Source organism: Belonocnema kinseyi, chromosome 3, assembly GCF_010883055.1.
Source record: "Belonocnema kinseyi isolate 2016_QV_RU_SX_M_011 chromosome 3, B_treatae_v1, whole genome shotgun sequence".
Lineage (NCBI taxonomy): Eukaryota > Metazoa > Arthropoda > Insecta > Hymenoptera > Cynipidae > Belonocnema > Belonocnema kinseyi.
The window spans coordinates 74,851,945-74,867,628 of NC_046659.1; the positions used below are offsets into that span (position 1 = coordinate 74,851,945).

The 15,684-nt window shown below is 30.4% G+C and overlaps 1 protein-coding gene across 1 annotated transcript in view; it reads left to right on the forward strand.

Annotated features, from left to right (window-relative positions):
* Positions 1 to 10,355: 10,355 nt before the first annotated feature.
* The window catches only part of LOC117169878 (neprilysin-2-like), a 75,986-nt gene continuing 70,657 nt past the window's right edge, over positions 10,356 to 15,684 (forward strand). The window contains exon 1 of the mRNA XM_033356386.1: positions 10,356 to 10,463. Within this exon, the coding sequence (XP_033212277.1) occupies positions 10,356 to 10,463 (108 nt within the window). The remainder of the gene's footprint in view (positions 10,464 to 15,684) is intronic.

Here is a 15,684-nt window from a genome sequence, read left to right on the forward strand (position 1 = left end):
AATAAATAATAAATAATAAATAATAAATAATAAATAATAAATAATAAATAATTAATAATAAAAAATACATAATAAATAATTAAAATAAGATGGTAGCTCTAAGAAAGCATCCAGAGGTGATAGTTGTCACCTTCAAAGCTCTCGGCCGCTCGTAATTGTATACCTACAACATCATCGCAAGAGTTTTCAAGCATAGTATTAAATTAACTTGTAACATTCTAATCTCATCATTCACTTGAATTAGTTTGTGGCTATGATTTATAACCGGGTTCACCCAAATAAAAGTTTTAGGAAAAATAAAAAATACGATAGAAGTAAATAAGAGAAGGAAGGGTATTTGCTTAGTTTCCTTCTCGTTTTTCTTTTCTCTTTTTTATTTTTGACCAAAAGAAACAGGAATTCTTTCTTTTCTTTTTAGGAAAAAAATGAATTTCGTTTTATTTTATTAAGATTTACGAGATTTGACCAAATATAAAGAAAACTAGGACTTTTAGAAGTTTAGAAGAAATACAAAAAGATTTAATGAATGTAAAACTTTTCAAGTTTAAAAATAATCCTTATTTCTGGAAACGTAATAAAATTCGTAATCTTCAAAAAAGATAAAAAATTTTGCGTACTTTTTTAGAAAATTCAGAAGAACGTTACACAATTCCTTTAAATCTTCTACATCCTTCTTCGATTATTTTTAAAATCGTCTGGATTTTTTAGGAATCGTTTTTTAATATTCTCTTAAAATTATTTTTTCCAAATAAGAAATCATTTCAATTTTTACCCTTAATTTTAAGACTAGTAAGGCAAGCTCAATTGTCAAGCAAACAAAAAATACAAAAGAAATATACATTGCAAGAAGATATTCTAGTTTTCTAATAAAGAGATGATTTAAAAAAAAGTATTGTTATAGAAAGAGTTAAATTTTTAAAAAAAGTAAGATTTTTCATTTGAAAAGAAAAAAAAACTAAATTGAAGAACTTTTAATACAAATTTTCTACTAAGTAGTTGAGTTTTTAATCCGCAAATATAGATTTTCGATAAAAAGGTTAATTTTCAACAAGAATGTTATGGCAAGAAATTTTTTTATGAAACTGTTCAATTTTTAGATAAAAAATTTAGTTTAAAGATCTCACCGCAAACTGAAAATTTTACTGTTCCATTTTCGAAAGGAAACTAATCTGTTTTGTTGAGAATTCAACTATTAGGTAAGGTTCAATATTTATTAATTTTGTTGAAAAATAAATATAGTTACTTTAAATATTAGGATTTTAGAGCGTTTTTTTAATTATTCTTATATTATTCCCACAATTATTTTATTTCAAACAATTCATTCCATTCCATACGGTCTATTCCTTTGCTCACTTTATGGATTGTTTTGGGGCAACTATACATACTCTTTATTTAGCATTGCTTATTCTTGATTGAATAAAATGATTGATTTAAAATTTTTTTCCATAGTATTCTACAATCCGAGGCCTGCGATAAAAAATACTACAGGACAGATCAATTATTCATATTTTGGCATAATTTTGTATACAAGCATGAGAGATTGTTCAAAAAATACGTAACACGTTTCCTGATATTCTTCCTTTCACTGTATTATAAGGAGATGAAGCATTGGAACATCAGAACTCCGATGTAGAATACGATGCGGTAGAAAGACCGTATGTCTGACGTTTAAATCGTAAAAATAAAATTTCAAATGAGCAAATTAAGTTTTTGAAAAACGGTAAAAATTGCAATAATATGTTTAATAACAAAAATTCTTTTGGAAAATGCGCATTTATTTTAAACGAGACCATGAAACTGCATCTGTTTTAATAAAAATAATAATATAGATAATATAGATCTATGGAAATGATATACTATTTGAGGGACAAACTCGAGTGCGAAGCGCGAGACACTTGATGAGAATGCGTTCGTTAAAGCCGAAGAAGCTTCAACAAAAGGAAATTTACGTAAATACATCAGCGAGCGCGAAGCTCGAGAATAAACAGTCGCGCGCCCTGGGCGCGCTCAAACTTGCGAAAAAGATGTATCACAGTATTCTCTTTAAAGATCTATAAAACAATAAACTATAAACTAAACTAATCAAATAGCCAATGGGGCTTATATTTCTGCATTACTGTTAGGCCTTAAAAACAGAAATTAAAATATAAAATACTATATATTAATAATTATTAGTACTAGTGCAATCTCAAATTAAAATTCTAGCAATATATTTTGTAAATAATCTGTTTTTCGTTTAAATACAACATTTTTTTTTAATTCAGAAATTAAAGGGTTCTTTTATACAATCTTACCCCCCCCCCCCCATAATATAGAATTTTCATGGCTTCAGATCGCTTTAGTTCGTGAGAGTAATAAATAATGACTTTCATTAATAATATATCTTATATTATCCTAATTTCTCCTTGTAAGTATTAACATGCTTTCCGGTAAGCCTTTCAAAGAGCTTTATCAAATTCTGTCTCGGCCGGGTGACATGGCAAATCGGCATGACAATCAGAACTTAACAAATCTTTTGAAACATGTGCAGAACAGGTTAAAATGATGCAAATGACTGATGCAAATGGCCATATTTTTGTTAATAAACTTTAAAATTTCATTATTTTAAACAAATAAAGTAGTGTCCTGATGTTAAAACTCACTCTGCTAAATACAAAAATTTCACTAATTACTAGTGAAATTCTACTCATTCAATTAAAGAAAATTCACACCCTAGAAATTAATATAAAAGTCCTTATTCTATCAGTCAAAATATTTTTTAATTTGATAGCGAAAATCTATTAATCTCTCAAGCTAAGAAAGAAATAGACAAAAGTCGTTTATCCAAAAAAACTACAAATTTGTTATTAGTCCTTTTCTGATAAGACGCTTATTTTTTCTTTTAATATTAAAAAATGGAAGCACAAATCCACAAAATCAATATTTTGATTATTATTATTATTATTTAAGGTCCTAAGAAGGGTTCGTATCCCCTTTATTCAAATAATTGGTAAGATATCTAATGCAAATATTGTTTAAAAGAAAAGTATCTTAAAATTTGTATAATTAATGCATATAGAAAACATGAACATTCTATTCATTAGTTTTTCAGTGTCTAGTTACACGTTATACGTATTTAGTTTGAAAAAAGTGTGCTCTAAGAATTCATAAGGGGCAGTTCAAAAAATATGTAACGCCTTTAGAAGAGTGCATTGAAAAATATCGTGAAAAATGGTTACGCATTTTTTTATCTTCCCCTGATAATTTATTGTTTTCAGCGAAATTTCTGAACGATTTTTCACAATTTAAAAATTACTTTCAAAATTGGTATTTTGATCGGATGTCTGCCATCAAAAATTGTAATGTTAAAATCTGTAAATATATTTGACTTAGCAGCGTAGAAAACGATTCAGGAATAACAATTAAGTTATTGTAAAATTGTTAAGGAATGCCTGGCAAAGCGGGGCAAAGTTACATATTTGTTTTAACAATTTTTGAAATTTTTTGATATGTTTTTCAATGGTTTTTATATTCTTCCTAAACATCATCTTAATTTTTTGTTCTAAATCTTTAAGAATCTTCATTTTTGGGACAAACTGAAAAATCCTGAAAAACAAAATTTCCGGCTCTGTCGCTAACGATAATAAAAAATTGCCGAAACTAAACAATTAAGAATTCCCGATAAAATAAAACCGAAAATAAAATAATTTGATATAATAAATATATTCCTTATTCTATTATTATTTTGATATTATAATAATTTGTTTTCACCTAATATAATTTAATTTCTCGTAATAATATTATGGCTCTTCCTCAAAATTTTCCAAAGTTAGTCGAATTTTTTTACTTAAAAAAAATTTTGCAAAAATTATGGAACTGCAGGAAGATCTTCAAGATTCTTCTTAAAAATTTGACAAATCTTCATAATGCTTTATATGTATTTTAGATATTCTCTTAGAATTGTTTAAACTGATAAAATCACTTTTTTTATTATTATACCAGAAGAGCGATGCAATATATGATTTCACATTGTATTAATTCTCTACTAACGTCATACTGATTATTTTAATAAGGTAAGCTATATTATTCGATATACCGAGTGAATTTTAAACTTCATGTAAACTCTCAGTTCAGAGATTTTCTTATGGCGATTACATCATTTGATGATTAACACCAGAAAAAGATTAATCACAGTATTCTTATTAAAAGACTGTTTTATTTACACACGAAATTCTTTCTACGATTCAACATTTTATTTAGATATTATCGCAAAATGAAATTATTCGCCAAAACCATATGGAAAATGTTGTCTACAATTTTGCATACAACATTTAATCTATTTATTATATGATAAAATTACGTGCGCAAAAAAAAGTCTTTTTTAATAGCGCCAAATTATTGTTTTTTTAATCTTAAAAGATACATGCGATGCTGGAGAACTACAATCTGCTGCTAAAATCTACAATGTGCTTTGAGGCTCATTTTATAATTATGTATTCACTGATTCATAGTAAATACTACATTAATTTAAGCCTGGAAGTGAATAAAAAAATTATATCTAAAGATTTGTACGAATTTTTAAACTTGTAATAAATTATCGATGTTCTGAAGAACATATTTATTTTTTAATAAATATGTATGTTTTTTATAGTTGACTAAAAATTTATCAAAATTAGATTTTGAACTTTGATCAACTATTTTTCGAGAAAAACGCATTTAAACTTGGCTATTGATATTACAGAATGTAATATATACTTCCTTTAAACATAAAATTTATGGTGAATAGAAGATAGATTGAAATATGATTTCCTATTTGGAAATGTGTAATGTATATGAGCTTAAAACCATTTCATAAAAACAATTCTGCATGAGAATTTAGCAAATCTTTTGAGGCATGTGGTGAACAGGTAAAAATATTCCAAAATATAGAACAAACATGTCTTTTATAATTTTCAAACTTACAAAATGTTGCCTAGATACAAGTACTTTAAAAGTTGTAAGATATTAATGAAAACAATCTATTGATCGCAAGAAATGTGGAAAATCACTGAGCCCTAAAGTAGACAACAATGTTGATTGGAAGAAGCTATTTTCTAATACTAATAGAATTGCTATAAAATGTGGAAAATTACTCAGTTTTAAAATGGACATCTATTTGTCAATGAATCTCACTACTTCAACTGAAAAAATCATTTCATTAAATCGAAAGACAGAAAAAAATAATGATAAAATTTGTTGGCTGTAATTTTGTACAAGGATACAGTTTTATTTAGACAACTGCGCGTATTTCACAATACGTTTTTTGTCATTAAAAAACCAAAAAAACTTTAACCAAAATTCGGTTAAAGTTTATGCTGCGAACTTCAGTCTTGCCTCAGGTAATTTTTATGTCGAAATCAAGGTAAAATTTATCCTTACTTTTTTCTGTGAACTCTATATGAAATTAATGAATTTTCACTTATTACTAGTGAAATTCTGGAGGTCATCCAGCTCATCCACTAGAGATTAAACCTACACAGTCAGGCGAAAAAGTACATAACGTACTAGAAATGTTTTTGAGAAAAATCACTTCAGACTGGCCTCATATTGAATAAGACAATGTTTTTAAGGTTCCTGAATTTAAATCTGAAGTTATATTTCCAAAATTCAAAAAGGCCGATCCAATATGGCGGCTATGAAACAGTAAGCATATTTAGATCTGGATCAAATTCTTGATAATTAGGTTATTGGGGTCGCTGATTTCAAATCTGATGCTGATTGTTTAACATTCAGAATGGCGGATTCAAAATGGTTGATACAATATGGTGGACATGAATAGCAAAAGTGCTTAGATCCGGATAAAATTGCTGGTAGACTGATTTGAAATCTGATGATTGATTTTTGAAATCCAAAATGATGGATTTAATCTGGCAGACATGAATTATTAAAAATGTTCGGACGTTTATATAATTGGTGATGCTCAGTGCTTTTGAATCGCTGAATCAAAATCTGATGCTTAATTCAGAAAATTCAAAATTGTGGATCTAGTATGGCGGTCAAAAATGATCAACAATGCTTAGAACTTGATTGGATTCTTCATCTGGTAATCAGGTTTCATGGGAAGCGGTCAGAGGAAGTAACGTTGCGAACTTATGTAACATTCAGTATGTTTTCTGATGATAAATTTCAGTGACTTTTGTGAAATTTGCGGAAAATGGCCACGCAACGTTACAGCAGGATAATTACGTTATGAGTTTTAAAAGCACTTTCAAATTTTCGACATTAACTCATTTTCCTATTTCCTGCTTTTTAAAGATTTAATTTCCTTTCCTGATTTTTTATGAAACATTCCCCTTCTACTTTTGCCCTTCTGTTCCCTCTCACCGGCGTTTTTTGCTTATGTTTGAACTGAATTAATAAAACCCAATCAAAACTCAAAATATTTCTGGTTAAAAGTTTCTTTTCTCAAAATTGAAAATTCTGCATTAAGTTTTTCGTATGGAATTTTCGGACTTTTTCTTCGGAGTTTCCAAAATTCAGGTACATATTTTGTTGAAAATTTGTCTTTGTTTGAAATTGGTCTTTCTTTGAGAATTCATTATGTTTGCTAGAAATTGTAGCCATTAGTTTAGAAATTTTACTTTTTTTTTGGCTAAGAATGCAAATGTTTAGTTAAAAGTAAACCTGTAATGGTGAAATCTTTTCTTTTTATATAATATTCATAATTTTATCATTTTATAATTCTTATAAATATGAATAAAAAGTTCAACTTTTGTATTTTTCGTTCAGAATTAAATCTTTTCTGTTCAAAGTAGAACTATAGTGTTAGAAATTAAATTTTTGTTAAATATTGATAATTTAAGTTGAAGATTGACATAGTTGGTTGAAAATTTAAAGAATTGATGGAAAATTAGTTTATTTTGTTATTGAGAAATAAGATTTTGAATTCAAAATATAACTATACCATTTTGTGTTCTAAACTCCATATTTTAATTTTTGAAATGATATTTTCCATTTGATAATTCAATTATTTAATAAGAAATACAATTATTTTGTTCAAAATTGTTCTTTAGAAAAAATTAGTTAAAAATTGATCTTTGTTGTTGAAAATTTAACTTCTTGGTTTAATGCTTTTCGTGAAAATTAATTTGATTGTTCTTAAAGATTTTTCATTTAAGTAGCAAATTCATATCTGTAGTTAAAAATTTAAATATTTTATTAAAAATTTGGTTTTGTTTTGTTTTATTTGACAATTAACTATTTTATCTGTAAATGTAATTATTCAATATCCGTTTGGAAATTTATATTTTAAATCATTGATCTCTTCTTGATGAAAAACTAACTATCCGATCAAAAATTTCTCTATTTCGGTAGAAAATTCATCCTTTTGGTTTAGGGCTTTTAATGTTTGGTTTAAAGTTTATTAGGTTCGGTAGAGGACATAACCATTTTGTTGATAAGAAATATGTTTTGATTGCATTTAACCGTTCTTTTTTCAAGTTAAAATCGTTTTTGGTTGAAATAACAATTATTACATGCTTCATTATGAAATCATATTTTTTGGCTATAAAAAATTCAATGACTTGGTAAAAGCGGAACTACTTTTTTGAGTTAAGGATTTATAATTTTATTTAAACATTCAAACACTTAAATTTAAATTGCATTTTTTGATACAAATTTAAATTTTTAGGTTTGAAATTAAGCTTTTTCGTAAAAAATTCATGTATTTTGTTAAACCCTCAACTTTGTGGGAGTAAATTGTGCACTAAAAATATCTTTTTAGTTTTGAGTAAATATCAATTAATAGTAGCATATTTTATTCCTGGATGTGTCCAATAATTTAAAATTAATGCATGACTATTTTCACTTTGATTTGCAAAGTGGATATTAAAGAATAAACTCACTACTTCCTGAATAAAATAATTTCAATAAAAACGATACAAATTGTAAAGAGCTGTTAAGGGAAGTAAAATAAGGTATTGTTAATGAAAATTTAACGAAAATTACGAATTTTGTTTTTTCTGGAATGACAAATCTAAGGAATGTTTGAAAGCTTTCAAATTTTTAAACACTTTCCTGAACACCTGGGAAGGAACAAGTTTGTAATTTTTCATAAGACTTTTCAATTTCTCATAAAAAACGTTTAACTGTCACAAAAAAGCTTTAAAATGGATTTAAAAAATATTGAAAAAGTAATTTCAATTCACAAAAGCAAAATTTTTCATTTAAAGAAATACTCGTATAAGTTTATTCCGAGTGTGAAAAAAAAGTTCAAGGATATCCCAGTTTTTTAACGTGAATTGGAAATCTAATTATTGAATTTAATTTCTAAATATCAAAAGACGGAATAGATTTCGGGTGACATGGTATGGAAAATTTTCCTTATTGTGAAGAAGAAAACATTACTTGATTGATGACACAGTATTTCGTAAAATAGACTTCTTCTCTCAAATAAGATATTTTGTTCCCTGAGTCTTGGGTTTTCAAGGTCCACTTCTATACCATACACAATCTATGGAGGAGGTGATTAGGAAATTGCCAACATTTAATGTAAAGAAATATGTGATGGGAATGTGAACGTGTCTGCAGAAAGAGAAGGAAAAAACAGAGAGGGCTGGAGGTAAATGGCGAGCAGAAATATGTAACAGAGAGATGTACAGTGGTAAAAGAGAAAGAGTACGTATATGCGTAATCCGTTCTTTTTCTCAGAGATGAATAACGTTCAGTTGAAGCTTTAGAGCGGGAGAAAAAAAATGAGAGGAAAATCATGTAAAGGGCGAGAAAAGGGAAATTGCATAGTTTCTGAAATAGAGTACAGCTAAGAAGATATAGAGAAGGGCAATTTAGATTTTAAGCACAAAAAGAATGTAATTAGTCTAAATCAAGGCTGCGCCAAAAACCTTAATTTAATGAGTACAGAATAATAATTATAAATCTTACCACTTTTACACGTTCACTATTACTTCTCCACCTACGTCAGAACTGTGCTAATTCTAATAATTTCTGCAGAAAACCAACTAAGTTATGAATAGTTTATGGCTTTATTGTACTCTTTTAAACTAAGTCACTGGATTTAGCACCGATGATAAGGATGATTAGCTTAACAAATTATTCCGGGTATAAGGGAGTCGCAGCAGTTATCTGCATTGAGCGCATCTGTATTAAGGATAATGCATCAAGAGTAACAGAGATGGTAATAAAGCACTCTTAGTTCCGCATTGTAATTTGCTAAAATGAAACCTTCTTTTCCCGACTTTAGTCCGGGTAATTTAAGAACAGCAAAATTTAGATCATACGGCATCGAACGATCCTTCATATTTCTGCCGAAGATATAATGCATGATCTTGTCGACGAGCTATTTATGGAAGTTTTTCTTCTGTGCTTTTTCAATCCGGACTTTTAGGAAAGAATAGTCGATGAAAATAAGATATGATGCAATTTTCTCACCACTAATATTAGAGTTTAGGCCGAGTGTTTTAGCAGCCTTCTTTGCTGCTTTTTACAAAAGGGCTCCTTTCCTCATTTCTTCGTACTTCCTGACTATTTTTAGAAGCTGGTCCCTTTGATTCTATATGCGTTGTATCAAGAACAATCCTGTTGTGCAGAAATTCAAGATTTAGTATTGCGGGACTACGTTGACGGCGTGAGATGTAGAGTTGCGAAACAGAAGACTCAAGGTGCATGCTTTTGCCCATGTGTATAAACTTTTGTGTCACGATTAGAGGGATCATAGCTTGCCCCTCGTCCATGCAACCACTTCAAAAGAAAAGAGTACTGCGAGAACGGAAGCATGTTCGTTGCACACTTTTTGTTTCTCACCCCAAATTCGGAAGACCAAATCTTTTGAATGAGAAGTTTGTATCTGTTTTGGCGAAATTCTTTATAGATTTCACATCCTGTATGTGTCTCTGTGGCACGCCCAGGTTGTATAGGTCTCTTAAGCGCTAAGATCTCGTATAGTGCTTCTGTCGACGAGCTCAGGTACTTCGGAAATGCTATTAGCTAAGCGCACATAGCCAGGGCCGGAAGAGGCGGTGTTGGGTGTATGGAGTAGACTCCTCCTAAAACTCAGGCGGGTGGAGAATTTCCTATGCAAGAAATTGGTCTTGCTCTCACTATGGTAAAATTTCCGAAGTATATTTTGGAAACAATCGCCCGGCACCTCCATCGTACATATACAGATTCTGGAATACTGTTTACCGAGTACCTTCACGGACGCTTTTTTGTTCGACGTACTGCCACAGAAGCTGGAAAACGATTTTTCAAAATATTATGCTGAACAAATATTTGAGGAAGTTTTAAGGAGGAGAGGGAGGGGGTAAGCAAGTTCATTCCCCACACAAACTGAAACTGTTCCGCCGGACCTGTACACAGCCACTTACCAGGAGCTGCTTAGCATGATTTCGCAGAAGTTTATGCAAAAAATGCAAGAAATCTGGATGTTGGGCGCACAAGAGCATGCATTCGGGCCATTAAACTTCCACGCTTATGGCCATACTGGTTTGGTAATACTCTAGCAGGTCGTCATCGAGTCGATCCGTCCACAAGTATGTTTAGTTTTATAAGTTTTGTTTACTCAAGAAGCTACGGAAAGGGTTGATTCATTCTTGTAGAGCGTACTCTGTATACGCTGAAAGGTCGCCCGGTATCTCAAAGTCACCAATCAAGAGACCTCACCCAGGTGCCATTTAGCTTTTGACACGACTGTTAAGCATTTGATACCTTTGTCATGGGGCTTTCGATTTAATTTAAAAAGAAGTTAAACGGGTGCACGAACCCTTTCCCTAGCTGCTCGTGAAAACAACAATGACACCATCAAAAAGTTGCAGATGCGGTTGGAAATGATAGAACCATAGAGTTTAGGGTGCTGAATAATAATTAGATGGAAACATGACGACAAACCGAAGGAAGGCCATATTAAGTGGACGAATCAACATAAAGATGACTTGCTTGCTTGCTATAATGCAAGCGTTATTCCTATTCGCGGGGACTTTATGGCGTGCATGCACATCTTGCGGTGCCAGTCATACCCAGAGCTTGGTACAAAGAGACGGAAGGGCTACTGATATACTCGACCTTAACTTTAATACCAGGGACGAGCAAAGTGCATCAAATCTTATTTATCTCGAGTACTCACTCCTGATAGCCCGGATTAAGAAAGAACAGGAAAACAGGGTCAAATTATATTTGGTGAGCTAAAGTTTGGTTTCCTTGAATCACCTAGATTGAAGTCGGGCACCGAGGGCTTCATTTTGGCATATCAAGACGGTGTAATTTTTACTTTAGCATACCATCGCAACATTTTCAGCCAAGATATTTCCACAATGCTGCATTAAGACGCATTGTTGAGATTGAGAAGTGCCGCATATACCCGCGCAAAATGTTGGCATGGCCCAAGCAGGGCCCAGCTTTGGCAAAACTAGGCCCTGGACTAACTCCGCCCTGGCCTAGTGACCTAGCCTAGGTTAATCTCGAGTGAAACGCTTAATCTGGCTAGGGGCAGGCTTAATCGCCCAGCTTGGCTCAGGTTTAGCCCAGGCCTGGCCCTGGTTTATGGTTTATTATGCAACATAGAAAAGTGAGACTTTTTCGATGAGTGTGAATTTTTAGTACAAGTCGTAGGCGCGTGCGTAACTGCTAGTCGCAAATTTCAAAATCTCAAAGCTTTTCAAAATATGTAAAATTTCAAAAATTCATATGAGAGTTTCCGAAAATCCCAAAAATATTTTTAAATATTTAAATATTTATTGAACTTCTTTTAAATGTCGTTAATTTTGAAAATATGTAAAATTTTCTATATAATCAAAAAATTCTTTAAAAACTTTAAAAACGCTCAAACGGCCATTGTTCGCCTTTTAAGGGTAACAAATGCAGGATAAATTCAGAAAGTTTCAAGTTACCTTAGAAAGAATTAAAATGAATTGAATAAAAGTTTGGAAAATCATAAAAATTCCATTGAATTCCATATAACTGAAATGAGTTAAGACAAATTTAAGATAAAAGAGAAGAATTCAATGTAAATAATAAAAATTAAAGGTGAATTAAACAACTCTAATGAATTTAAAACAAATGCAAAATGGGGTTAATAGGCTTAAGGAACAATTAAGGAAAACATTTTAAACATTCACTGAATTAAGCGAATTCAAAAGAAAATTGGGATTCACTTCAAATCTCCGAAACTCTACTACTTTCTAACACAATTATTTAAAATCATTTAAACTCTTTCAAATTTTTGTAAATCTCTTGAAAATGTCAAAGAATTTTCTAAAAAAGTTGGAATATTACAAACCCTTTGAAAATTTTATCAAGAGATCCTCAGCATCAATGATATGAAAACACTCAATTTTTTAAAAGATCCATTGAATTAATTATAATAGAGTAAATTCAGAGAAATTCAAGTCAATTGAAAAATTCATTTCAATTAATAAAATTCAAGAGAATTAACAAAATGCAAGAGAACTGCAAATAATTTAGGGTAAATTAATAAGAATTAAGGGGGAATTCTAAACCTCTTCATATATTTAAACCCCCACAAAATACCTAACTTCTCATGAATAAATTCTTAAAAATCCACTAAAATATTATAAAATCAATAAAATCTTGGGGAATCTCATAAAATAACGTGAAATTTTTCTCAATATTTTAAATCTCATACGTTCTGTAAAATCTTTTCAAATCTTAAAAAATTTTGGAAATTTCTTTATCCTAAAATACTTTAAAAGTTTTCAAATGAACTAAAAATAATGAAATGGATAAAATAATGCCTTGGAACTTTGTACAATTTCCTAAAATACTTCAGATTAAAAGCTCCTGGAAATATCTTAGAAGTTTTAACAACATAATAAATTCCTTTAAATCACTCAAATCTATAAGAAAATTTTCAGAATCTTTATAAATACCATGTGTAATTTCAAAGAATTCAAGATAATGCAAAAAACAGGTATAGACCTGAAATGAATAGTGATTAACCCACGAATTAATTTATTGAATTAAAAGTGACTAATGTAATCTTTTCATGTTAACAAGTATTATTTTGTGCAGTTAAAACTTACCAAAGTTCTCTGATTTTGCTTTTTTCAAAGTTATAGACTCAAATGAAGTACCCATAGGGACCACATTTTGAAAATAGGGTACTTTAGGGACATCACTGAATATATGGTAAAATATAAGATATTGGGACCGGCATTAAGCGTATGTATAATATTTATTCTTACATATAGGCACAATCAGAGCTGTTGTGGCACTTAGAATTACATAAAATATTTTACACTTTACACTTACAACGTCCATTTACCCATTTTTAAGCGGAGTGACACCGAATATATCCTTGTCCTTCTGTCAATGGCTGACTTCAGCATACAGTCCTTAATGCTATTTTTTCTGCCAGAATTGAATCCACGGTAATCAATCTTTCTGTGAGAGTGAAAAGCTTGCTCCCAACATTTTTGGAGTTTTTTTTTGTGAATTCAAGCGTTATATCTGCTGTTCGTGAGAAGATGACCCACCCGAGGTTTGTATCACGTGTTAATGACTTTTGCTCAAAAGAGCCTGCATTAGGACGTTAGAGTCGATACGATTATATCAACAGCGCTCCTGAATGTTAGTCATCGCTCTCAGGTGAAGTTTAAATTGTGAAAAATTGCAGGTCTTACAACGAATTGTTCAAGTAAAGTGTCGGGTTATGTGAATAAACAGGTGATGAAAATGCGCATACCGTTCGCAAAATGGGTGAAAGAAGTTTTAAAAAATGAGAACAATGGATAATTAACCAAAAATATGTAAGGAGCAAGTTTTCCACTCTCAAAGAAAGATTGATTAACGTATATTCAATTTTGATAGAAACGTAGCATTGAGGACTCTATGCAGAAAACAGTCATTGACTGGAGGACAAGGATACATTCGGTGTCACTGTACTTAAAAATGTGTAAATGGACGTTGTAAGTGTAAAGCGTCAAATAACTCATGTAATTCTGAGTGCCACAACAGCTCTGGTTGTGTACATCAATATGATTATAGTTTTAAAGAAAGTTTATTTATAAATCGATGAAATAGGATATTACATTTCGAATTATAGCACTTTTCAGATAATTTTTGGTTTGATGCATTTCGTATTTTGTGGTTCGCGTATATTGAGCACGGACATCAATTTTGGACTAAATCGTTTAAACCTTAAAACAAAATTAATGTAAGTAATAAAATGTGCACATTCGTTGCAAATCAACAAATAAGTATCTGCACACACCTAAACTATCATTCTCTTTGGAGCATTTTTAGGGATTTCTAGCGAAAAAAAAGAAACTTCGAACGTCGATAAAGACGAGATCGCGTGACTAAGTTCGTTCATGAAATTTTTGTATAGAACGATTTTCATTTTTTGGATCCTAAAAATAAAAGATGAATTTTAAATTGGAAACATCAAAACATAGCAACACCAGGAATATGATCAACTTCACTTTTTAAAGTTGTGCAACCAGCTTCCATAATCCTTGTCGTCTTATTTTTGACATTGAATCGATCAGCTGATAACTATTGCTGACTTTGAATCAACCGTCGGGGCTCAGCGTCGGACTCACTTTATTTTTCGCCCTCGGGAAAAATTTTATTATTATTGGTTTGGTATAACTTAGAATTGTTTCACACCAGTACAAAAAATTCACAAGAATATATAACCATCACAAAATTTTAATTCTTTTCTGAAGATGAACATTTCTCAATATGGGACTTGGATAGATTTTCAAGTATCATATTCGAAGCTGTTCCTCGATTTTTTTAAATCGAACCATCTACTTTATCGACGTTAAAAGTTTTTTTCGTATTCCAATAGTATTTTAATAGAAAACTTTCTTCGTAATTATAAACGTTTTGATATACAGAAACGTTCCTTAGTCCTTTCGGTATAACTTCCTAAATTCTAAACACGATATGTGAATTCGTAAGGACGTAGTGAGGACCGAAAAAAATGAAAATCATTTCATTCTCCACACAAACATTTTATAAATGAATTAGTCACGTGATCTCGACCTTATCGACGTTCAAAGTTTATTTTTCTCTTCGCTAGAAATCGCTAAAAATGCTTCAAAAATAATTATAGGTTACATGTTTGCAGGTACTTATTTGTTGATTTGCAACGAATGTGCTTATTATTGCTTACATTAATTTTTTTTAAAGTTTTGACGATTTAGTCCAAAATTGTTGTCAGTGCTCAATATACGCGAACCAAAAAATCCGAAATGCATCAAACCAAAAATTATCTGCGAAGTGCTATAACTCGAATGATAATAGCCTATTTCATCAATTTATAAATAAACTTTCTTTAAAACTATAAACATATTGATGTACTGAGTATACTAACCAGCTCCATGCGTCGCACTCACTTTTCTGTTCTCTTAGCATCCGGAGGGGCATCTTTTGCATTGTTTTGTATTGGCAGAATCGGTAAATTTCATATTAAAAGTGATTTATTTGAGAAAAATATGTAAAATTGTAAGTTTAAACTATAAGAACTTGTAGCCGGGTAGATTATTTATTGTCTTGAGAATTTTTTCTAATCGATAAAGCAAAATAATGGGATTAAAATAATGTCCACTGAATGTTAATTTCGCTTATTATTATTTTTCTATATTTATTTTGCATAACTAAATGGTTTTTAAGAATCAAAATCAATTATTAATAAAAAATATTTCGGAGGAATGATCACACACATACACACATATACATACATACGTA